The sequence below is a fragment of the Scomber scombrus genome, chromosome 23 (assembly GCF_963691925.1).
Source record: "Scomber scombrus chromosome 23, fScoSco1.1, whole genome shotgun sequence".
NCBI lineage: Eukaryota > Metazoa > Chordata > Actinopteri > Scombriformes > Scombridae > Scomber > Scomber scombrus.
In genome coordinates, this window is record NC_084992.1 from 3,628,259 (window position 1) to 3,651,042 (window position 22,784).

The window sequence follows — 22,784 nt, forward strand, 5'->3', positions numbered from 1 at the left end:
AGTTAAAGCAAGTAAACTCATTAAAAATATGGAACTGTTATCAGTCACGTTTAGTTTTCATGTCTATGAACTGAAACTTCAAACGTCAAATAAATTAAAAAAATATCATGTATCTTACCTCAGCAGAGATTCACCTTGAGGGAATATAATGAACTCACATAGATCCTCCAATGTATCCTGAAGCCCTTTCTACTTAACCACTCCCATACACTACTGTGCCGATAGATAGATAGATAGATAGATAGTAAGATAGATAGATAGATAGATAGATAGATAGATAGATAGATAGATAGATAGATAGATAGATAGATAGATAGATAGATAGATAGATAGATAGATAGATAGATAGATAGATAGATAGATAGATAGATAGTCACTTTATTGATCCCAATGGGAAATCAGATTACCAGCAGCTCAATGTAAGCATGAAAGTGATAAAGCAACAAACAACAGACAATAAAAAGAGGTGTAAGAATAATGAAATCAATAGCAAGATTAAAAAAAAAACAAAAAAAAAACATATTTATTGTCTAAAAGTAAATAATGATACCAAAATCTGCTATAAAAATACATGACCTAATAAAGTGAAATTTAAAAACAACAACATTGTACTAGTGAAAGAGTTGGTTCAAAAAGTGAAAATTCAGAATAAACCATTTATGGACAGGCCTTGTGACTCAGATGTTATATTTGCAAACCCAGACATTGTGCTTTGCAAAAAAAAAAATTGTCGGAAATGTAATCACTCACCTAAGGAGTGAGAGTTTCTGCTGCAAGTTAAAGCAAGTTAACTTGTTGAAAACATGAAAAAGGTTAGCAGTCACATCTAGTTTTCATGATGTCTATGAATTGAAACTTCAAACGTCATCCAGTACATTTAAGAATATCAAGTGTCACTTTGAGGGAGCGCAGTGAATTCAGATGTTTAAAAAAAGAGCAGGAGCAGGAGATGATTCAGTTTTACTTCCACCAACCTGCAGAGGAGCTACTAAAGAAAGTCAACTCAAGAGGAACAAAGGCTTTGAACCAGCTAGCTCACTCTCAAATATCCAGTCACCATCGGCCACATTGATGTTTTTTTCATTCAACAGGTATGTTTGTATTTTCTGTCTGTATTTTTGCTATGGTTACTTGCAGTTCCATATACCTTGTGCATGATTTTAGACCTGTGGTTAGCAAGACGTCTGCGCTGTTCTTCTATAAGATTGTAACGGACGCCCGCCAGCCAATCAGAAATAAGCATGTTCAACAGTTATAGAGCAACACGCAACACACACACACAGCTGCCCTGTTATTAATGGCTACATCTGACAAAACCCACCGCTGCACGCTGTTTAAAAACAGGGTGGAGCTCCACACACACACACACACACACTGACTGGAGTTGACAGATTAGATTAGAGGACGCGACATGCAGCGCACCTCGAAATGAGCTCAGTTGAAGACAAACACAGATAAGAAAACAGAAGCGACTGTGACACAGTTTCTGAGTCGCCAACAAGCAGGAAACACATCTAACAGGTTTTCTCATATTCATGGTGAGGGTTAGATTAAAATCTATGAGTTCTGGAGGTATTTGGCGAAAGAAAAAACACCAATAACTGTGTGTGTGTGTGTGTTGTGTGTGTGTGTGTGTGTGTGTGTGTGTGTGTGTGTGTGTGTGTGTGTGTGTGTGTGTGTGTGTGTGTGTGTGTGTGTGTGTGTGTGTGCTACTAGTTGAAAAAATTATTGAAAAATAAAGAATGGCTAAAAATGTCTTGTTTCTAGCCTCTTAACCCTTTACATACTGTTCATATTCTGACTTATAATTAGTCTCAACACTAATTCACATTCATAAATTCATTAATAAATGTTTTAATCATCCATAATGAAGCTGTAAGAGAGTGAACGGAGTGTAATTGTATTTGTTTATGGGGGAAAAATGTACATTCACAATCAGTGAATTTTGTATCCAATTTGCACATTTGCATATATTCAAAAATGTGTATCAGCTGCACAAAAATAATATGATGCCTTTAAATCCTATTTTTTTATTTATATATATTTTGGGTCACATAAGGAAAAGTAGAGCTAAAAGAAATGTGTATATGGTGGTTTTACAGCTCTCAAATGTAAAAAAAAAAAATGGGTCAAATTTGACTCTGAATAGTATGTAAGAGTTAAATATGATCTTTATTAAATGTTGTTCAGACACTGAATCCTTCTGGGTAAAGGCCTGTTTCTAAATGCAGGATGTCTGATGTTGCATAAAGATGCAAATAAGCTGTGGTATAAATATAATAAAAGACTAAAGGCTATGATCAACCTCCTCATGCTTCTAAAAATAAGGGAAATAATGGATTCAGTCACTTTTTCAGGTCTTTAAAAACCCTCTAAAAAAGTGAAATACTGAAAATAATAGTTTGAATAGGTGGAAGAGTGGATACTTTCTCCACTTATGGGTCATAAAAACATGAAAATAACACAAATACTGGATATTTTTGCCACCTTAGGGTCATTAAAACCCTGAAATAACTGAAATACTAGATACTTCCTCTACTTCAGAGTCATAAAAACATTAAAATAACACAAATACTAGATACTTCCTCTACTTAAGGGTCTATATAGTCTCTTAGGATTCGTAGCTTCTCTTTATTGCATGTTTATCTGTTTATCAGACAGAATAAGCAACAAAAAAAAGGGTCAGTTGTTCTTATTTTATGACATTTTCATAAACTAAACAGTTCATTAAAACACATCAATCAGTAGATAAACTAATAATGTAAATAACTGCAGAAACATCACAGTTTTATCCATGTTTCCAGTCCTGCTGCAGCTATAAATGAACGATTGAAACAACTGAAGCAAACTCAGGTAAGTATATATTAAAGTCTACAGAAGCCATTATTCAGCTGAACCAGTCTGTCACTCAGGACTCTGGCAGACCTGCTGCTTCCTCATTGGCTCCTCTCACTTCCTTCATTACTCTTATGTTTATAATCATGTTTCTTAAGGCTCATCAGCGTCTCTGTCCTTGTTGTTGTTGAACATTATAAGTTGTATTTTTAAAGACCCTTTGCACAAAATGTATGTTTTTTATTGTTACTTTTGTTTAATGTTGTCATTTCATTACAAAAACTGGAAAATTGGTTCATGGAAATGAACAAAAAGAACAGAAATAACAATAAAAAGGCAACTCAAATAATATAAAATGACTTAAACTTTTATAAAGGCAATTTCATAGATTAATATCTGGTTGAATCACGGAGCTGTTTCAATACATACCACACCTGCGGTCACCAACAGGGACAAACTGATTTTTTGGTCATTATATTTACCACCACTGGCCACACGGGGGCGCAAAATTACAGCAAATAAAAGAAGCCTTGCCCAGAGAAACAAAATATTAACCTGTTACACAAGAAAATAAGAATGGAGAACAACAACAAAAAATACATTTTGGCAAACTTCATTAATCAGATATATATATATATATATATATATATATATATATATATATATATATATATATCTGGGTTGTTATAGATTAATGAAGTTTGCCAAAATGTATTTTTTTTTGTTGTTCTCCATTCTTATATATAAATATATATATATATATATATATATATATATATATATATATATATATATATATATATATATATATATATATATATATAAAATATAATGCACAGTTGACCTGAAAGTAGTAGTATACCTATGACATTATAAATACAGGTCAAAATGTACATTTGCATATACAAAATCTTTATCAGCACACAAAAAAAAATGTAAAATTAAAAAAAGAATATATACCAAGCACTCATACAGTCCCAGCAACCATCATAATAATTTCAAATAAAGATAACTGTGATAAACTACACTGATCACAAACACACACCTAGCTGCTCTTTTGAGGGCATATGTAAGACAAGATGACGTTGATCATATTCTTAATAATGGGAGGTAGTGGATGGACGTCATGTGGCAGGTGGTGGGCCAAGACCATCTCCCAGGCATCCACCAGGTGAACATTCAGCCCTTTGAACATGGCCCTGAGCACCTTGTCACGCTGCAGCGAATACCAGTCGCTGTTGATCAGTGCAACAATAGGCGTCAAAGCTCTGGGGTTTCCAGTTCGGATTATAACCAGAGTGTCTGGAGCCCTGTCCAGCAGCCGCACCACTGCCCTGCGGATATTCTGCAGACGTCGGATGTAGATCTCGGTGGGGAAACTGCTGAGGTGTGCCCAGATGCCAATAACTACAACGGTGTTAGCTCCGCCAACTAAAAGGTCTACTTCATTGGCAATGTAGTGTAGTTCGATGGCTGGGACGCTGGTAGACCAAACAGGTGGACCATGGAATCTGTACGTCACCAAAATGTTGTCTGCATAGTTTAAGGCCACGAAAGGTCCGACTTTGACTGAACTGTGCAGGTTAAACTGCTTGAGATCTACAAGTATTACAGAGGGAAAGAATTGGTGAGTGCAGTAAAAACAAAACCAAAGCTTTGCAAAAGATTTCTGTTCATTACTACCTGGTAGTGCTTTGTTGAGATATTGAAACCACTGCCTCACGGTAGAGTCTCCATACAGATGGACCATCTTGCCTTTCAGACATTGGTTGATAACAGAAGGAGTGTTGAACTGGCGGACTGTGGGGCCACTTATTGACTGCCACTCATCCTTGTAATAATAGCCAACAGGTCCAGACTGCACAATATTGCTCTTCACCTCTGGTTGATCTGAGAAGAAGTGAAAGGACACGGGGGAGAAACATCAGGTATGAAGTCACTTAAAAGCCATTCATGACTTATCTTCCTTCCATAATAACAGGATGTACTACTAACAGCTAACAGTTCTGGTCTAGTACTCTGCGCTCCATCACTGTTCAAAAATTGGCCTGAAACTGGTTTCAATCTAATAATCTCTAGCACATTCAATTTTAAATGATTAATATTAAGAATACAGGGTGTATGGTGGTAGAAGAAACAATGGTGCATTACCTTTATTTTTTGGCAACACTGTGACACTGGAAGATCCTGAAGCTCCAATGGAGACTTTCATGTTAATACCACTGAAGAGAAGGATACATGAAAAACATCTTACACACATTACCACACTAACAACATAAGACACAAACAAGGAGGACATTTCTTTAGAGTTTGAGTCAGCTGTTGATGAATTCATGATCTATGCCACTGGAATACAGAGTGGGTAAAAACACCACTGGAATCAGGAGTTGCTCCCACTGGGAAAATCTATTTCACTTTTGATATTATGATTTCACACTGATTGAAGTGAACATGTTAGTATGAGCAGCACCAGAAAGTCTGATGTCCAGCTGTATGTTTTCCTTTCGGTAGATTAGAATACTATCAGGTGTATTATGAAACCAAGTGGCTCGTGAATGATATCGCACATGTTGTAGACACACCTGTGTTCTCTATATAAGATGTTTACTAGCATTGTTTGGTGTCAGTTTCCTCTAATAGCATGTGCACGATGACATCGACATAGTGCTGTTATTAAAGGACCTAAACGGAGAGTCATCCTCGCCTGCGTCTTCTCATCCATGAGAGTCTACTTCAGCATCTCTTATTGTATTATTTTAGACTGTAAACATCTCTAGTTTCACATTTTTTCAACAAGGTACACAAGTAACATTTTATGTTTCTATTAGAAGTTTTACTTTTCTGCTCACTCACCTTTTAAAGAGCTTCTCCTCATTAGCCTCGAGTTTCCCTTTATACCCTTCATTGTAGCTGGTGATCCTGGTATCACAGCTCAGTTTCTTTGGCTTGTAGCAAAACCAGGGCTCACCTGTAGTTAGGTCAGTGAAGTTACACTGTGGCTGCTCTGTCGGACGCAGGCAGACATTACAGGTGGTAGTTTCAGAGACTGAGCCTGAGCGGAAGACACTCTGGAAACGAATCCTATCCGGCTGTTCTCTGTTTAGCCTTTTCAGCACTGTGACAGCCTCACTGGGGTGAACCAGTGTCACCTGAAAGGACAGAGAACCAGAGTTCAACCCCATTACTTGAAACCGTTATAGTAATAAAGACAAATAAAGTGAACACTACTAAAAGTTGCACATTTTGTTTCAGGTTCAAACCAGATTGATCTCCAGATATTCATGTCTGGAGAACTTATGTTTCACTAAAGCCCTCCCCAAAGCAGCCATCATCCAATCATAATTTAGACACCGTATAGACAGTTGATCTGTTAATCTTTGAATTTCTCCACATTGTGTAGTAGTATGCATGGGGTTGCAGTGAGAGCAATACTACAATATTTAAAGGAGGGTGTTCTCTTGTTCTAAATCTCTCCAAATACAAAAACACAAAGATCAAAAGCGTAGGGAATGAATTAGTGTGTTTGTCTGCTCTAATGTAATCTGCAAATCTTCTGATATTATTTATTATTATTATTATCTATGATATTATATACCATCAAATATAAAGACACTCCTCTTTCTATTAAAGTGATAAGGTGATGCTGTATTGGGGTGATATACTGTAGTGCATAGCATGTGCCACTAGATGTCAGTCTATACTGGTGGAACAGGCAGCTCAACTGAGAAGATTATTCATATCAAGAAGATTCATATTAGTTGGTCCACAGTATGGCACAAATCAAGCTGGCATATAGAAATCCCAATCAGCAAATGATCCATTGCAATTCTGTGATGAAGACACACCTAAAAGCTTTGCCTGTGTGTCATTGATGTATTCTCTTAATTAATTCTCAAACTTCCCTGAACTGTAGGCACACAAATTACGTGGACAGGCAAAGAGATTGCTTATATTATTGAGACTGCTTATAGCATGTGCCTGAACATGTGTTGTTGTGTGTCCTTTTTCTATCCAACCAACTGTATTAAATGAAGGACCCTCTGTTTTTAAAATTACGAAGGATTTTGAGTGGTAAATCTGCACCTGTTATTATTCCAAACTGCGTGCCATGTGGGCCTTAGCTAACTGTTAGTTAAATATTGAAACAATTAAATTAAACATAGTTACCTCAACCTGTGCACTTCCCTTCCAGAGTAAAGAAAATACAGCCGAGTAGGAGCCATTGAGATGATCCAACACTTTCCCAGCCACACCTGCACCAAGTGCTCGGTTGTGCAGACGGGCAAGTAAGACATCTGCCCCAGACTTCTTGGGACGTCCCCGGAAGTCATACATTTTGATAATAACTTCCAGCTGATCCCCTATGTGCCACTGTTGTCCACCCATCTCTGGGAGAACAGTGAACCTGCTGTGGGCAGGATCAGTGGTCTGCTCTAGGGAAAGAGGAGCTGGCAAGGATGGCGTTTCGGGCCAAGCAATGGAGTCTAATAGGAGGCGTTCCTCCAGAGCATCCTCAGGGGACAGCGGCTCGAAGCTGCAGAGGCGGTGGGTGAGGTGACGTCTTGGGACAGGGAAGGTGGGGCTTCCTTTATGCTGAAACTGGCAGGGGGTCAAGAGAATGATGTGACGAAGACATAAAAAAATTGATAAACGTAAAGCTACTAAATGAAACAAAAAGGAAGATTTTTCTGCTAATCAGATAATCAACTGAATATTTGTAGGAGTTGATGAGAGAATATCATTACATTCAGAATATCCTTAAAGTCCATTTCAGTAACAACTGAAATAATAATTTAAATGTTTCTTTTCAGTTTATACGTTAATGAAATCAGGGTGGGCTATTTATTGGAGAGGAATTTTCCTTCCTTTGCTAAATCACTCTTAATGAATTTTCAAATGAGGACAATGTTACAATATGATTTTGATGTTAAGATCTAACACAACCAAAGTTATTCTGATGGAAAACTAATGTGTTTCCTGAATTAGTTGATCATTCTAACAAGTATTGTCTTCGTAGTCCAGGTCTGGCATATGTATATTATTCCTGTGCCATAGAGCTCCATTGTTTCTCAGAAGCAAGTAAAAACACATCAGTGAGCCAAAAACTGTCCCATTGGGTGACCCGTTCTTTTATTTTATCACTTCCCTCCAAAAACAAAATTGTTGACATCTACGGTTTGCTCAAGGCCACGTGAGTAAGATGTTGGAAATATGTTCTGTGGATGGATGAGACCAAAATTGAACTTTTCAGGTTGAATGAGAAGTGTTTTGTTTAGCGATGAACAAATACTGTATTCCAGCATAACACATCACACAAGTGACTGAAATCAATTCACATATTCACTTGAATATGTTAGATTGGATAATTTTCCTCAATGAATAAATGAATTATATAAAGAAATTAGTTTTATTCTCTGATTTGTTTAATTGCGTTCCCTCTATCTAGTTTCAGGACTTGTGGAAAGACCCACTCAAGATCAAATTCTCACCTTCAGGAAGTCCATGTTAAAAAGCCCAAAGAAGAAGACAAGCACAGCCAGGAAAACGAAGATGGCAGCATACTTCGGACAGCAAAAGCTGACCAACGTTTCTCTACAAGCTCTGACCTTCATGACTGATGATCAGTCTTCACTTATGCCTAAAATGACACAAACAAACAGTGTTAGTTGACACCTTGTTTAGCTGTATTTATGTTAGTGATTACTTAGTGATTACCTGACCTTATTAACGTAAGGAATAACCTAATGCGTTATTTCCACAATTTAAGTACTCAATTGTTTAGTTACGTTTTCAATAAGGAAATCCAAACTGGGCCCACATTAAATTATGTATTAATTAAATATACATACCTCTTGGTATTTTTTATTAAATTTTTTGTTGACTGATTTACATTTCTGATTTACAAGTGAGTATTGTGGTAGGATTTTCATTTTCTCTTTATATTACCCAACATGTCTATAGATTACCCAACATGTCCATGGTGAACCTACAGTATGTTGACCAGCTTTTTTTCTTTAGAACAAATTGAACTGAGATGAGAGGAATATTTCTGCTGGCATGTGAATTTTTTGTAGGCTATTATATTTTGTTTCATGTACACCACATGTTGATTAATTTAAATGATGAGTTAAATAAGTATAATGAGTATAAGTAGTTGCTAAAGCTACTTTTTTTTAGCTGTAGTTTGACAAACTACATTTCTCCAGGGGTAGAAATGTAGTTTGTGGGGGTCAGGGAAACCCCCCCCCCCCCCCCCCCCCCCCCGATTGAGTGACTGACTCCTTTTATTGCACATGTACAGATTCATGTCACTTTGGTTGTATTATCTATCTCTTGCATCACAATTTAATTAACGGTATCTCTCATTACTATTTTGCTGTTTTTTTTGTTTTTGTTTGTTTGTTGTTGTTTTTTGTTCTTTTTAAATGGTCTGTGTAGTCGCTTTTGAAGTATGTATTGTCCCTAATTATATTTTCTGTCTTGTTATTTATTTTTGTTTTTATTTGTTTAGTTTTAATGTCAATGTCTTAATATGTCATGTTTATATGTTATACTGGAAAAACCTTAAATAAAATATTCTAAAAAAAAATAGGAGGAATAAACACAAGGAAATGAGAGTTAAACCAGGACAAAATGGATGACACACTGTTGTCTCCCATTGAGAGAAGGCTTAGTAAAGTTAAGCAAACATATAGTGTTTGAATATCCGAATTACATTTGCTTAACAAACAAAAGATGATGTGTGAGATAGATAGATAGATAGATAGATAGATAGATAGATAGATAGATAGATAGATAGATAGATAGATAGATAGACAGATAGATAGATAGATAGATAGATAGATAGATAGATAGATAGATAGATAGATAGATAGATAGATAGATAGATAGATAGATAGATAGATAGATAGATAGATAGTCACTTTATTGATCCCAATGGGAAATCAGATTACCAGCAGCTCAATGTAAGCATGAAAGTGATAAAGCAACAAACAACAGACAATAAAAAGACGTGTAAGAATAAATGAAACCAATAGCAAGATTGGGGGGGGTTCACCTGGGTCTCCCTACTCCCTACGAGCAGTGGGGAACGGGGGATCCACTTAATAGAGCAATACTCTTATGGAATAAGTGGACTAAAGTCAGTCACGCCTCTACTTTCTTCCAAATAAAGCACATTTCATTCATAATATTATGAATACAGGCCTATAGTTCATGCACATTTTAATTTTTCTGGGTTTTGTGAAATGGCTAAAAAATCGGTATTACCAAACCAATCATTGCACCTCCAAGGTCACGTTTTTTGTTGGCTGTTGTACCATTTAAATAGTGTGTTTGCTGTTCTAAGTGCAATAGTATAATTAGATTCTCTTCAGTGTGTTTTCCCATTTGTGTAAGAAGGGACGAAACCCTTACACTCTGAATACAAGGACTTCAAAAGGGAAAAATCTGTGGATTGACCATATGCACTCCAGAGCAAAACACAAGACTGTTTTTTGTTTTGGATGAACTTATTGTCAGCAGACAACAGGACAGCAACATTTCTTTTGAACTTTCCAAAAATGTTTCAAATCACTGTTATAATAATAACGGTGTTAATAATGCCACAACACTGTGGGTAAGGTCAATTTGGCAATCATTCATTTTATAATTTCTCCCAGGAAAAAGACTACAAGCTGACAGTAAGGCTGACACTTTTGTATCCTCATCCGCATAAATTATTGCCAACACTGTCTGTGCCAGCATCTGGCACACACTGTACCTGGATAACACGAATAGTGAGAAACCCTGAATGTGTGACACTCCACAGGTTAGTATACTCATATGAACCCAAAACAACAGGACAAAGTGAAGCTATTGTAAACAAGGCTGGTATATGCTTCTATACTTCAGAAATAAGTGTGGAAAAAGTTTCATGTGAAACAAAAATGCAAGTACTGCATTATTATCATAAAGCAAAAATATGGTTTATGATGCAGCTACTAAATTTGTGAGGTAAATGAGGTATAGAAAGGTTTTCATGATGGACCCCTGTGGTACAACACAACATTGTTAAGTTTCAGATATCCGCTGCATTACTACATAACTAATTGTTGGAGAAGAAATTACTAGTGTTAGATGAATCAAAAAGGATTGTGAAGGATTGTTAGACTGACATTTCTAATATCTGATTGAAGACATGAACTGCTGGTCAAACAGGAATGAGCAGTAGCGTGCACAGATAGCCACTAGGTGGTGCTATAGCACCTGCCCTTTGCTCTCTGGACCAAGCAAGTGCCCTTCTGAAAGTTCTTTTTTTTTGTACTGCATGTGGCCCATGTTGACATGATCATCTATAAATACTCGACGATTAAAAGCGTGTGATAATAATGCCCCAATATACGCCCCCCACCCCCACCTCCACCTCCCTCCTCCTCCGCACACACCTCTCTTCCTTTGTCAACGTGAACGCGCAGAGCGGACACAAACGGAGGCGCGTTGCAGCAGCAGTGCACAGCTGCAGCCCACACACACCTCCTCCCCTGCCCCACCAGCCAGGTAACACATAAATTAAACGATTCGAGAGTATTGTTTGCCCCCTAAGCCTCAGTTGCCAAGCTATAGCGACGCTAGCCCAAATCAATAATAGATATGACGAGATGACCACCACACAACTAATGTCGGTAGAGTGTGCCATTGGTACAGCAAGTGAATCTATCAGTGTACTTAAGCTGAATATTTAGTATTGTGTAGGTTTACATTAGGCTACATCATTAACACTTGCAGTAATTTATTTGCTAAATGACAAACAGGCAATTCCCAATTGCCTGCAGAAAAAGTAGCCTTCTGCCTTGTTGTAATGCCACCAAGCTGTCTTATTCATACTTTTGGTTTCTTTTTATTTACTAATTGCAGCATATTGCCTAGAAAGGAGAGGGTAAGAAAGGGAGCTACAGCAGGCTGCCCAGGGAAGCAGCTCTCTGCTCTCCTGGATAAAAGCATCCACCAGCAGCAAGGAGGAAGATTAAGATGAAAGGTCAGAGTCAAGACCAGAGTCATGTTAACTGTTTAGGGCCTTTTAAAGCTCAGATTTTAAAGTTGAACTGTTCCTCTAATTCTATTGAAAAATATCTTAAAAGCTGTCCACATTTTATTTGAACTACACAAAGTGGTTTGGCGGTACTAAATCAGGCATGAAGCTATATTAGCTAATTATATTATTTTGTACCAACCATAAGTTATTTCTATGTAACAAGACTTGCAGTAATCTTGTATTTACCTTAATAGGCTATTATTAAAACTTAAAAAATAGGCTATTATTAAAACTATTATTATTCTATTCTAGGCAGCTACAGCAGGGAAACAGCTCTGTGCTGTCCTGCAATAGGCCATCTACTAGCATGGAAGATGAGGGAGATAAATCTCACACTGCTATAATAAGGCAGCCGGTAGTTCCACATGCCGCACAAAGTGCCCTTATGCCCGATGTACCATGAAAATATATAATTATTTTTGTGTCTGGCAATGAATCAAGAATGTATTTGTACTACATTCTGATGGTAGGGGACTCGCCCAGGTTGGCATTCAAGCTAGAACCGTCACTGCTCAGAAGCTAATACTATAATGTAGTTAGTTACTTTTTAATGGCAGTAACTTTGTAATGTAATTACTTACTTTTAAAAGTACCGTTCCCCAACACTGCTGACATGGCAGCCCATATGTGGCAGTTTTGGGCTAATTTTACACTTCATTTATCTTAACAGCAGAGATAATCTGTGAATCAGGATGTGTCAGCAATACCAAAATCACTTATTCAACTTATTCAAAAGCCTGGTAGGGATGCTGTACAGTATACATAATAGTTCATTTAAATGTTTTGCTTACATGTTCACAATGATTTCTTTCACACACACATCTTTTGATGCTCAGTTCAGGGATGACATTGACATATCCAAACATTGTATCAGTACAATAATGTGGGAGGAACAAATACAAAGAAATGAGAGTTCAGTTTATTTCAGTTTAGTTTGCGCTTGAGTTAAACCAGGACAAAATAATGACATACTGTTGTCTCCCATCAGGTCAGGTTATGTGTCATGTTGACAAACCTAGACATTGTGTTTATATAATTCTACAATAATTAGTTTTGATATAAAACAATTTGTGGGAAATGTAATCAGTTATAACCTAAGGAGTCAGGGTTTCTGCTGCAAGTTAAAGCAAGTAAACTCATTAAAAATATGGAAATGTTATCAGTCACGTTTAGTTTTCATGTCTATGAACTGAAACGTCAAATAAATTAAAAAATATCATGTATCTTACCTCAGCAGAGATTTACCTTGAGGGAATATAATGAACTCACATAGATCCTCCAATGTATCCTGAAGCCCTTTCTACTTAACCACTCCCATACACTACTGTGCCAAAAATGATGGGTAGGTATCTTTGTATATTTACATTTCAGTAAGTAAGACCACACCTCACACTTCTGCACATTAGAGTAGTCAGTTATACCTTATCCATTCCTGTTGTGAGTTAAACAACAATAAACAAAAGGAAATGAGAGTTTAACCAGGACAAAAGTGATGACACACTGTTGTCTCCCATTGAGGGAAGGCTTAGTAAAGTTAAGCAAGTCATATCCACGCCTGTATAGTCCGTGTTTTCCCCTCCCTCCCTTGTGTGTCTCATTCCCTCTCCCAGGGGCGGGTCCCAGGCGAAGGCAGCGGCCACAGGACGTACACCTGGAGCTCATCACCTCATCACCACTCAGTTTAAATACTCCAGCTCTCTTCTCATTCTCCGCCAGATCGTTACAGTTCACAATGCAGTAATTCACGTCAGACCGACCTCAAGCTTGTGTGGATTTCAATGTGTGTTTTCTTCGTGCTTCGTGTTTCCTCGTGTCCCAGGAATCATCCGGCTCCTGCTCAGCTCGTTGCCTCCCTGGACCCGCTCCAGTTCCTCGCGGCCTGGATCCCCTACTCGCTTCCCGCTTCCCGCTCCTCGCCGCGAGCCCCCTCCTTCCCTTCCAACCTACCTTTTCCCCACCAAATAAACCGGTGTTCGTTGCTCAGCTCTGAGTCTGTGTCCTGGTCCTCTACACCCCAACTGGTTATCACATAATGACATTTGCTTCTCAAACAAAATATGTCTGAGATAGATAGATAGATAGATAGATAGATAGATAGATAGATAGATAGATAGATAGATAGATAGATAGATAGATAGATAGATAGATAGATAGATAGATAGTCACTTTATTGATCCCAATGGGAAATTCAGATTACCAGCAGCTCAATGTAAGCATGAAAGTGATAAAGCAACAAACAGATAATAAAAAGAGGTGTAAGAATAAATAAAACCAATACCACAATAAAAAAAAACCATCTGTCTTAAAGTAAATAATGATACCAAAATCTGTAAAAATACATGACCTAATAAAGTGCAAGTTAAAAAAAAACACAAGATTGTTGTTTTTTATTGTTACTGTTGTTTAATGTTGTAATTTGTTTACAAAAACTAGAAAATGGGTTCATCGAAATGAACAAAAAGAACAGAAATAACAATAAAAAGGCAACTCAAATAATATAAACTGACTTAAACTTCTATAAAGGCAATTTCATAGATTAATATCTGGTTAAATCACGGAGCTGTTTCAGTACATACCACACCTGCGTCCTGCGGTCACCGACTGGGACAAACTGATTTTTTTGGTCATTATATTTACCACCATTGGCCACACGGGGGCGCAAAATTACAGCAAATAAAAGAAGCCTTGTCCAGAGAAACAAAATATGAACCTGTTACACAAGAAAATAAGAATGGAGAACAACAAAATAAAATACATTTTGGCAAATTTCATTAATCTATAACAGCCCAGATATATATATATATATAATGCACAGTTGACCTGAAAGTAGTATTATACCTAAATACTAATATTGAACAGTCATGTACATTAAAAGTGCAGTTTGTCGAATTGTACAAGTCAGAGGTGTGTGAGGTTTACTGGGAGCAATGCTGGTTTTACTGGGAGCAGTGCTTGTTTTACTGGGAACAGTGCTGGTTTTACCATCTGACAGCTGGAGGAAGGACCTGCAATATCGCTCCTTCACACACTTTGGATGAAGGAGTTTGCCGTTGAAGTGGCTCTCCAGTGCGGTCAGCGTGTACCTCATGGGGTGGGAGTCCCTGGCCATCATTCTCCTCTCTCCCACCACCTTTATTTTAACTACATTTTTACTTCAGTAGGATTTGTCATACAGGACTATTTTTACATTACTGTATGTATATCTGAACAGGCTGTATATACTGTCCTACAACATGAATATAAAGTAATGCCTTTGTTACCATTTAATATTCATCTCATCACTCAGAGCCACCTACAGCAGTAAAATGTCAACATTTACACAGTGTTGTGAATCTAATGATGTAATTAGTTTGAGTTTTTTTTTTTTTTTTTTTTTACATTATTGTACTTTTACTCAAGTAAATGATCTTAATACTTTTTATTTCCACCACTATTAAAAAAACTTTGCTTGGCTAGGTTTAACCTGCTGCTTAATGTGTGGACGTAAACTCACCTGACAGCTATCTCCGACACTGTACTGCATCCCAGCAGCGATGGAATAATCCATCCTCTGTTGATTTAAAAAAGACGGAAAATAACAACTAACAACTAACGATTCCTTTCTTGATTGATTGATTGATGAGTTGTTTCGTCTATGAAATGTCAGAAATGGTGAAACATGTTTCTCAAAGTCAAAGATGCGACTTTAAATGTCTTATTTTGTCCCAACGAACAGAAAACAACCCAAAAAATATTCAGTTTATTGTCAAAGAAGAATAAAAACACCAGAAAAATATCCACATTTCTGCAGCTGGAATCGGAAAATGTAGACTTTTTCTTCTTAAAAAATGACTCAGAATAGTTGGTGATTTATTAAGAAGTCGACGACGATTGTCCATTTTCTATTTTCTATATTCAGGCACAGCTAATTTTGTTGTACTTCTTGTGCAATTACAATAAAGTCTCCTTATATGGGGGACAATGACTTTATCTTACTGTATAACACAATTAATTCAATACTGTATTCACCGAATGATAATTACATAAAATAATTCTTAAAATACATAAATACATAATATTTTGAGCCATTACTACGAAATATCGTTTGGATGGGCACTGTATGGTGTATAAACTGAATGAAAAATGTAATCTATCTTATCTTATCTTATTTTGGAAAAAAGTCAAAAGCCTGGCACGATATTAATTAGTAATGTGACACCATTTGAACAAATATGTGCTCCAGATAAGCCCACGTCATGAGTTATTTACTTAATATAAGAAATATTGATTTCAAAGAATTAAAAACGACATATGTATTCAGTAACATGTTAAATATTAAAAGCTTAAATTTATTCATGGAAAAAAGACATTTACAATCATTATTTTTTGGTTCAGGAGAACACATTATAGAATATAAAGAATACAGCAACATGTTTGAATGCTGATTTTTGAATTTTGTTATAAATACAGGTCAAAATGTACATTTACATATAGAAAATCTTTATCAGCACACAAAAAAAATGTTTAAATTAAAAAAAGAATATATACCAAGCACTCATACAGTCCCGGCAACAATCATAATAATTTCAAATAAAGATAACTGTGATAAACTACACTGATCACAAACACACACCTAGCTGCTCTTTTGAGGGCATATGTAAGACAAGATGACGTTGATCATATTCTTAATAATGGGAGGTAGTGGATGGACGTCATGTGGCAGGTGGTGGGCCAAGACCATCTCCCAGGCATCCACCAGGTGAACATTCAGCCCTTTGAACATGGCCCTGAGCACCTTGTCACGCTGCAGCGAATACCAGTCACTGTTGATCAGTGCAACAATAGGCGTCAAAGCTCTGGGGTTTCCAGTTCGAATTATAACCAGAGTGTCTGGAGCCCTGTCCAGCAGCCGCACCACTGCCCTGCGGATATTCTGCAGCCGTCGGATGTAGATCTCTGTGGGGAAACTGCTGAGGTGTGCCCAGATGCCAATAACTACAACGATGTTAGCGCCGCCAACTAAACGGTCTACTTCATTGGCAATGTAGTGTAGTTCGATGGCTGGGACGCTGGTAGACCAAACAGGTGGACCATGGAATCTGTACGTCACCAAAATGTTGTCTGCATAGTTTAAGGCCACGAAAGGTCCGACTTTGATTGAACTGTGCAGGTTAAACTGCTTGAGATCTACAAGTATTACAGAAGGAAAGAATTGGTGAGTTCAGTATAAACAAAATCAAAGCTTTGCAAAAGATTTCTGTTCATTACTACCTGGTAGTGCTTTGTTGAGATATTGAAACCACTGCCTCACGGTAGAGTCTCCATACAGATGGACCATCTTGCCTTTCAGACATTGGTTGATAACAGAAGGAGTGTTGAACTGGCGGACTGTGGGGCCACTTATTGACTGCCACTCATCCTTGTAGTAATAGCCAACAGGTCCAGACTGCACAATATTGCTCTTCACCTCTGGTTGATCTGAGAAGAAGTGAAAGGACACGGGGGAGAAACATCTGGTATGAAGTCACTAAAAAGCCATTCATGACTTATCTTCATTCCATAATAACAGGATGTACTACTAACAGCTAACAGTTTTAGTCTAATTCTCTGTGCTCCATCACTGTTCAAAATTGGCCTGAAACTGGTTTCAATCTAATAATCGCTAGAACATTCAATTTTAAATGATTAATATTAAGAATACAGGGTGTATGGTGGTAAAGAAACAATGGTACATTACCTTTATTTTTTGGCAACACGGTGACACTGGAAGATCCTGAAGCTCCAATGGAGACTTTCATGTTAATACCACTGAAGAGAAGGATACAGGAAAAACATCTTACACACATTACCACACTAACAACATAAGACACAAACAAGGAGGACATTTCTTTAGAGTTTGAGTCAGCTGTTGATGAATTCATGATCTATGCCACTGGAATACAGAGTGGGTAAAAACACCACTGGAATCAGGAGTTGCTCCCACTGGGAAAATCTATTTCAGTTTTGATATTATGATTTCACACTGATTGAAGTGAACATGTTAGTATGAGCAGCACCAGAAAATCTGATGTCCAGCTGTATGTTTTCCTTTCGGTAGATTAGAATACTATCAGGTGTATTATGAAACCAAGTGGCTCGTGAATGATATCGCACATGTTGTAGACACACCTATGTTCTCTATATAAGATGTTTACTAGCATAGTTCAGTGTCAGTTTCCTCTAATAGCATGTGCACGATGACATCGACATAGTGCTGTTATTAAAGGACCTAAACGGAGAGTCATCCTCGCCTGCGTCTTCTCATCCATGAGAGTCTACTTCAGCATCTCTTATTGTATTATTTTAGACTGTAAACATCTCTAGTTTCACAATTTTTCAACAAGGTACACAAGTAACATTTTATGTTTCTATTAGAAGTTTAACTTTTCTTTTCACTCACTTCTTAAAGAGCTTCTCCTCATTAGCCTCGAGGTTCCCTTTATACCCTTCGTTGTAGCTGGTGATCCTGTTATCACAGCTCAGTTTCTTTGGCTTGTAGCAAAACCAGGGCTCACCTGTAGTGAGGTCAGTGAAGTTACACTGTGGCTGCTCTGTCGGACGCAAGCAGATATTACAGGTGGTAGTTTCAGAGACTGAGCCTGAGCGGAAGACACTCTGGAAACGAATCCTATCCGGCTGTTCTCTGTTTAGCCTTTTCAGCACTGTGACAGCCTCACTGGGGTGAACCAGTGTCACCTGAAAGGACAGAGAACCAGAGTTCAACCCCATTACTTGAAACTGTTATAGCAATAAAGACAAATAAAGTAAACACTACTAAAAGTTGCACATTTTGTTTCAGGTTCAAACCAGATTGATCTCCAGATATTCATATCTGGAGAACTTGTGTTCGTCTGCTCTAATGTAATCTGCAAATCTTCTGATATTATTTATTATTATTATTATCTATGATATTATATACCATCAAATATAAAGACACTTCTCTTTCTATTAAAGTGATAAGGTGATGCTGTATTGGGGTAATATACTGTAGTGCATAGCATGTGCCACTAGATGTCAGTCTATACTGGTGGAACAGGCAGCTCAACTGAGAAGATTATTCATATCAAGAAGATTCATATTAGTTGGTCCACAGTATGGCACAAATCAAGCTGGCATATAGAAATCCCAATCAGCAAATGATCCATTGCAATTTTGTGATGAGGACACACCTAAAAGCTTTACCTGTGTGTCATTGATGTATTTTCTTAATTAATTCTCAAACTTCCCTGAACTGTAGGCACACAAATGACGTGGACAGGCAAAGAGATTGCTTATATTATTGAGACTGCTTATAGCATGTGCCTGAACATGTGTTGTTGTGTGTCCTTTTTCTATCCAACCAACTGTATTAAATGAAGGACCCTCTGTTTTTAAAATTACGAAGGATTTTGAGTGGTAAATCTGCACCTGTTATTATTCCAAACTGCGTGCCATGTGGGACTTAGCTAACTGTCAGTTAAAAGATTGAAACAATTAGATTTAAAATTGTTACCTCAACCTGAGCACTTCCCTCCCAGAGTAAAGAAAATACAGCCGAGTAGGAGCCATTGAGATGATCCAACACTTTCCCAGCCACACCTGCACCAAGTGCTCGGTTGTGCAGACGGGCAAGTAAGACGTCTCCCCCAGACTTCTTGGGACGTCCCCGGAAGTCGTACATTTTTATCATAACTTCCAGCTGATCCCCTATGTGCCACTGTTTTCCATCCCTCTCTGGGAGAACAGTGAACCTGCTGTGGGCAGGATCAGTGGTCTGCTCTAGGGAAAGAGGAGCTGGCAAGGATGGTGTTTCGGGCCAAGCAATGGAGTCTAATAGGACGCGTTCCTCCAAAGCATCCTCAGGGGACCGAGGCTCGAAGCTGCAGAGGCGGTGGGTGAGGTGACGTCTTGGGACAGGGAAAGTGGGGCTTCCTTTATACTGAAACTGGCAGGGGTGATGTGACGAAGACATAAAAAAAAAAATGGATAAACGTAAAGATACTAAATGAAACAAAAAGGAAGATTTTTCTGCTAATCAGAGAATCAACAGAATATTTGTAGGAGTTGATGAGAAGTTAATCAAAGACTCTATGATAACTGCAACATAAAAAAGTTAGTAGAACTACATTCAGAATATCCTTAAAGTCCATTTCAGTAACAACTGTAATAATAATTTAAATGTTTCTTTTTGGTTTACATGTTAATGAAATCAAGGTGGGCTATTTATTGGAGAGGAATTTTCCTTACTTTGCTAAATCACTCTTAATGAATTTTCAAATGAGGACAATGTTACAATATGATTTTGATGTTAAGATCTAACACAACCAAAGTTATTCTGATGGAAAACTAATGTGTTTCCTGAATTAGTTGATCATTCTAACAAGTATTGTCTTCGTAGTCCAGGTCTGGCATATGTATATTATTCCTGTGCCATAGAGCTCCATTGTTTCTCAGAAGCAAGTAAAAACACATCAGTGAGCCAAAAACTGTCCCATTGGGTGACCCGTTCTTTTATTTTATCACTTCCCTCCAAAAACAAAATTGTTGACATCTACGGTTTGCTCAAGGCCACGTGAGTAAGATGTTGGAAATATGTTCTGTGGATGGATGAGACCAAAATTGAACTTTTCAGGTTGAATGAGAAGTGTTTTGTTTAGCGATGAACAAATACTGTATTCCAGCATAACACATCACACAAGTGACTGAAATCAATTCACATATTCACTTGAATATGTTAGATTGGATAATTTTCCTCAATGAATAAATGAATTATATAAAGAAATTAGTTTTATTCTCTGATTTGTTTAATTGCGTTCCCTCTATCTAGTTTCAGGACTTGTGGAAAGACCCACTCAAGATCAAATTCTCACCTCCAGGAAGTCCATGTTGAAAAGCCCAAAGAAGAAGACAATCACAGCCAGGAAAACGAAGATGGCAGCATACTTCGGACAGCAAAAGCTGACCAACGTTTCTCTACAAGCTCTGACCTTCATGACTGATGATCAGTCTTCACTTATGCCTAAAATGACACAAACAAACAGTGTTAGTTGACACCTTGTTTAGCTGTATTTATGTTAATGATTACTTAGTGATTACCTGACCTTATTAACGTAACGAATAACCTAATGCGTTATTTCCACAATTTAAGTACTCAATTGTTTAGTTACGTTTTCAATAAGGAAATCCAAACTGGGCCCACATTAAATTATGTATGATCTAAATATAAATACCTCTTGGTATTTTTTATTAAATTTTTTGTTGACTGATTTACATTTCTGATTTACAAGTGAGTATTGTGGTAGGATTTTCATTTTCTCTTTATATTACCCAACATGTCTATAGATTACCCAACATGTCTATGGTGAACCTACAGTATGTTGACCAGCTTTTTTTCTTTAGAACAAATTAAACTGAGATGAGAGGAATATTTCTGCTGGCATGTGAATTTTTTGTAGGCTATTATATTTTGTTTCATGTACACCACATGTTGATTAATTTATATGATGAGTTAAATGAGTATAAGTAGTTGCTAAAGCTTCTTTTTTTAGCTGTAGTTTGACAAACTACATTTGTCCAGGGGTAGAAATGTAGTTTGTTCAAACTACTGCCAGACTGAACTACATGTAGTTTTACAAGCTACGCTTACAAAGTAGCTTCCCCAACACTGAGGAGAGGAGAGGAAGAGCATAAGAGAGGAAGAGATGAAGAGCAAGGGAAAAGGAGGGATCTGGGTGCGGGGGGGCCCATCTAAGATTATCTCGTCCAGGCAAGACTGTCAGCTGGCCTGTCACTGTGCACTTTTACGGTGAGCAAGATGGGACAGATTTCACTTCATGGAAAATTTGCATTCTTTTGAATTTATAGGAGGAAATAAGGGCAAGAACAATACTGTATGTGTTTATAACTTGTATGTGGGCATATGTTTGAGCAGTAGCGATCCCTGATATGAGCTAATTGGGCAAGCCACTGGCAGAGTCTCAGGTGAGGTTAGAAAACCTGACAGCCGCTGGTTTCAGAACAGCACGGTCAGCACAGATTTATAGTCAATAAGTCAGTCAATAAAATGTAAAATTTGTGAAAAATCCTGATAGTAGTCTGGTGTCAAGTAAATCAATAATTGTATTTTTTGCATTTTTTTTTTGCATTTTTCCAACTAAAGTTAAAGCTAGTGCTACGTATTTGCATAGTCCTATGCAGTGGTGGCGAATTTCCATGTTGTTGAGTTATAACCAGTTTGACTCGATTTACAATCATTTTATAGAGACTGATAATCTGTCAATTCAGAAATATTATTCTCTATTTCATTTCTTCTTTTTTTTTTCCTTCATATTTTGTTTCAATTTTTATATTTAACACATATTTTTAGATGTTCTGGGGGGGGGGGGGTTGAGAAGCCACTTTAGTACAATTAAGAACTGTAAATGGGACATTGTGCCTGTTATTCCTGCTGTTAGTGTACATATTTACAGACTTGGCTGTGATGATCGTAGAGTCATTATACTTAAAGGAGGTCTGGACTTAAAACAACAGTCATTTTCGGTAATGCAACAGTACTCTAACGAGTTACTTTTCTCAGAAGCTAATTCTGTAATGTAGTTAGTTACTTTTTAATGGCAGTAACTTTGTAATGCAATTACTTTCTTTTTAAAAGTACCGTTCCCCAACACTGCTGACATGGCAGCCCATATGTGGAATATTAAACAGGTGTAACAGGTGTTTTATTTTTATTTTATTTTCAGCTCTCGTATCATTACTAAAGGACTGCAGCTTTTGGGCTAATTTTACACTTAATTTATCTTAACAGCAGAGATGATCTGGATGTGTCAGCAACACCAAAATCACTTATTCAACTTATTCAAAAGCCTGGTTGGGAGGCTGT

At 37.3% G+C, this 22,784-nt stretch overlaps 2 protein-coding genes across 2 annotated transcripts in view; both read right to left on the reverse strand.

The window, feature by feature from the left end:
* The window catches only part of LOC134006179 (zinc finger protein 208-like), a 1,001,836-nt gene that overhangs the window by 681,629 nt on the left and 297,423 nt on the right, over nucleotides 1-22,784 (reverse strand). The gene's annotated exons all lie outside the window — the stretch shown is intronic.
* Nucleotides 3,872-8,447, reverse strand: LOC134006230 (NXPE family member 3-like). Its single transcript, XM_062445319.1, has 6 exons — nucleotides 8,325-8,447; nucleotides 7,003-7,434; nucleotides 5,689-5,984; nucleotides 4,987-5,057; nucleotides 4,519-4,716; nucleotides 3,872-4,434 (listed from the first exon to the last, which is right to left on the reverse strand). Exons 1-6 carry the CDS (start codon nucleotides 8,445-8,447, stop codon nucleotides 3,881-3,883), a joined length of 1,674 nt encoding a protein of 557 aa, XP_062301303.1. The 3' UTR covers nucleotides 3,872-3,880.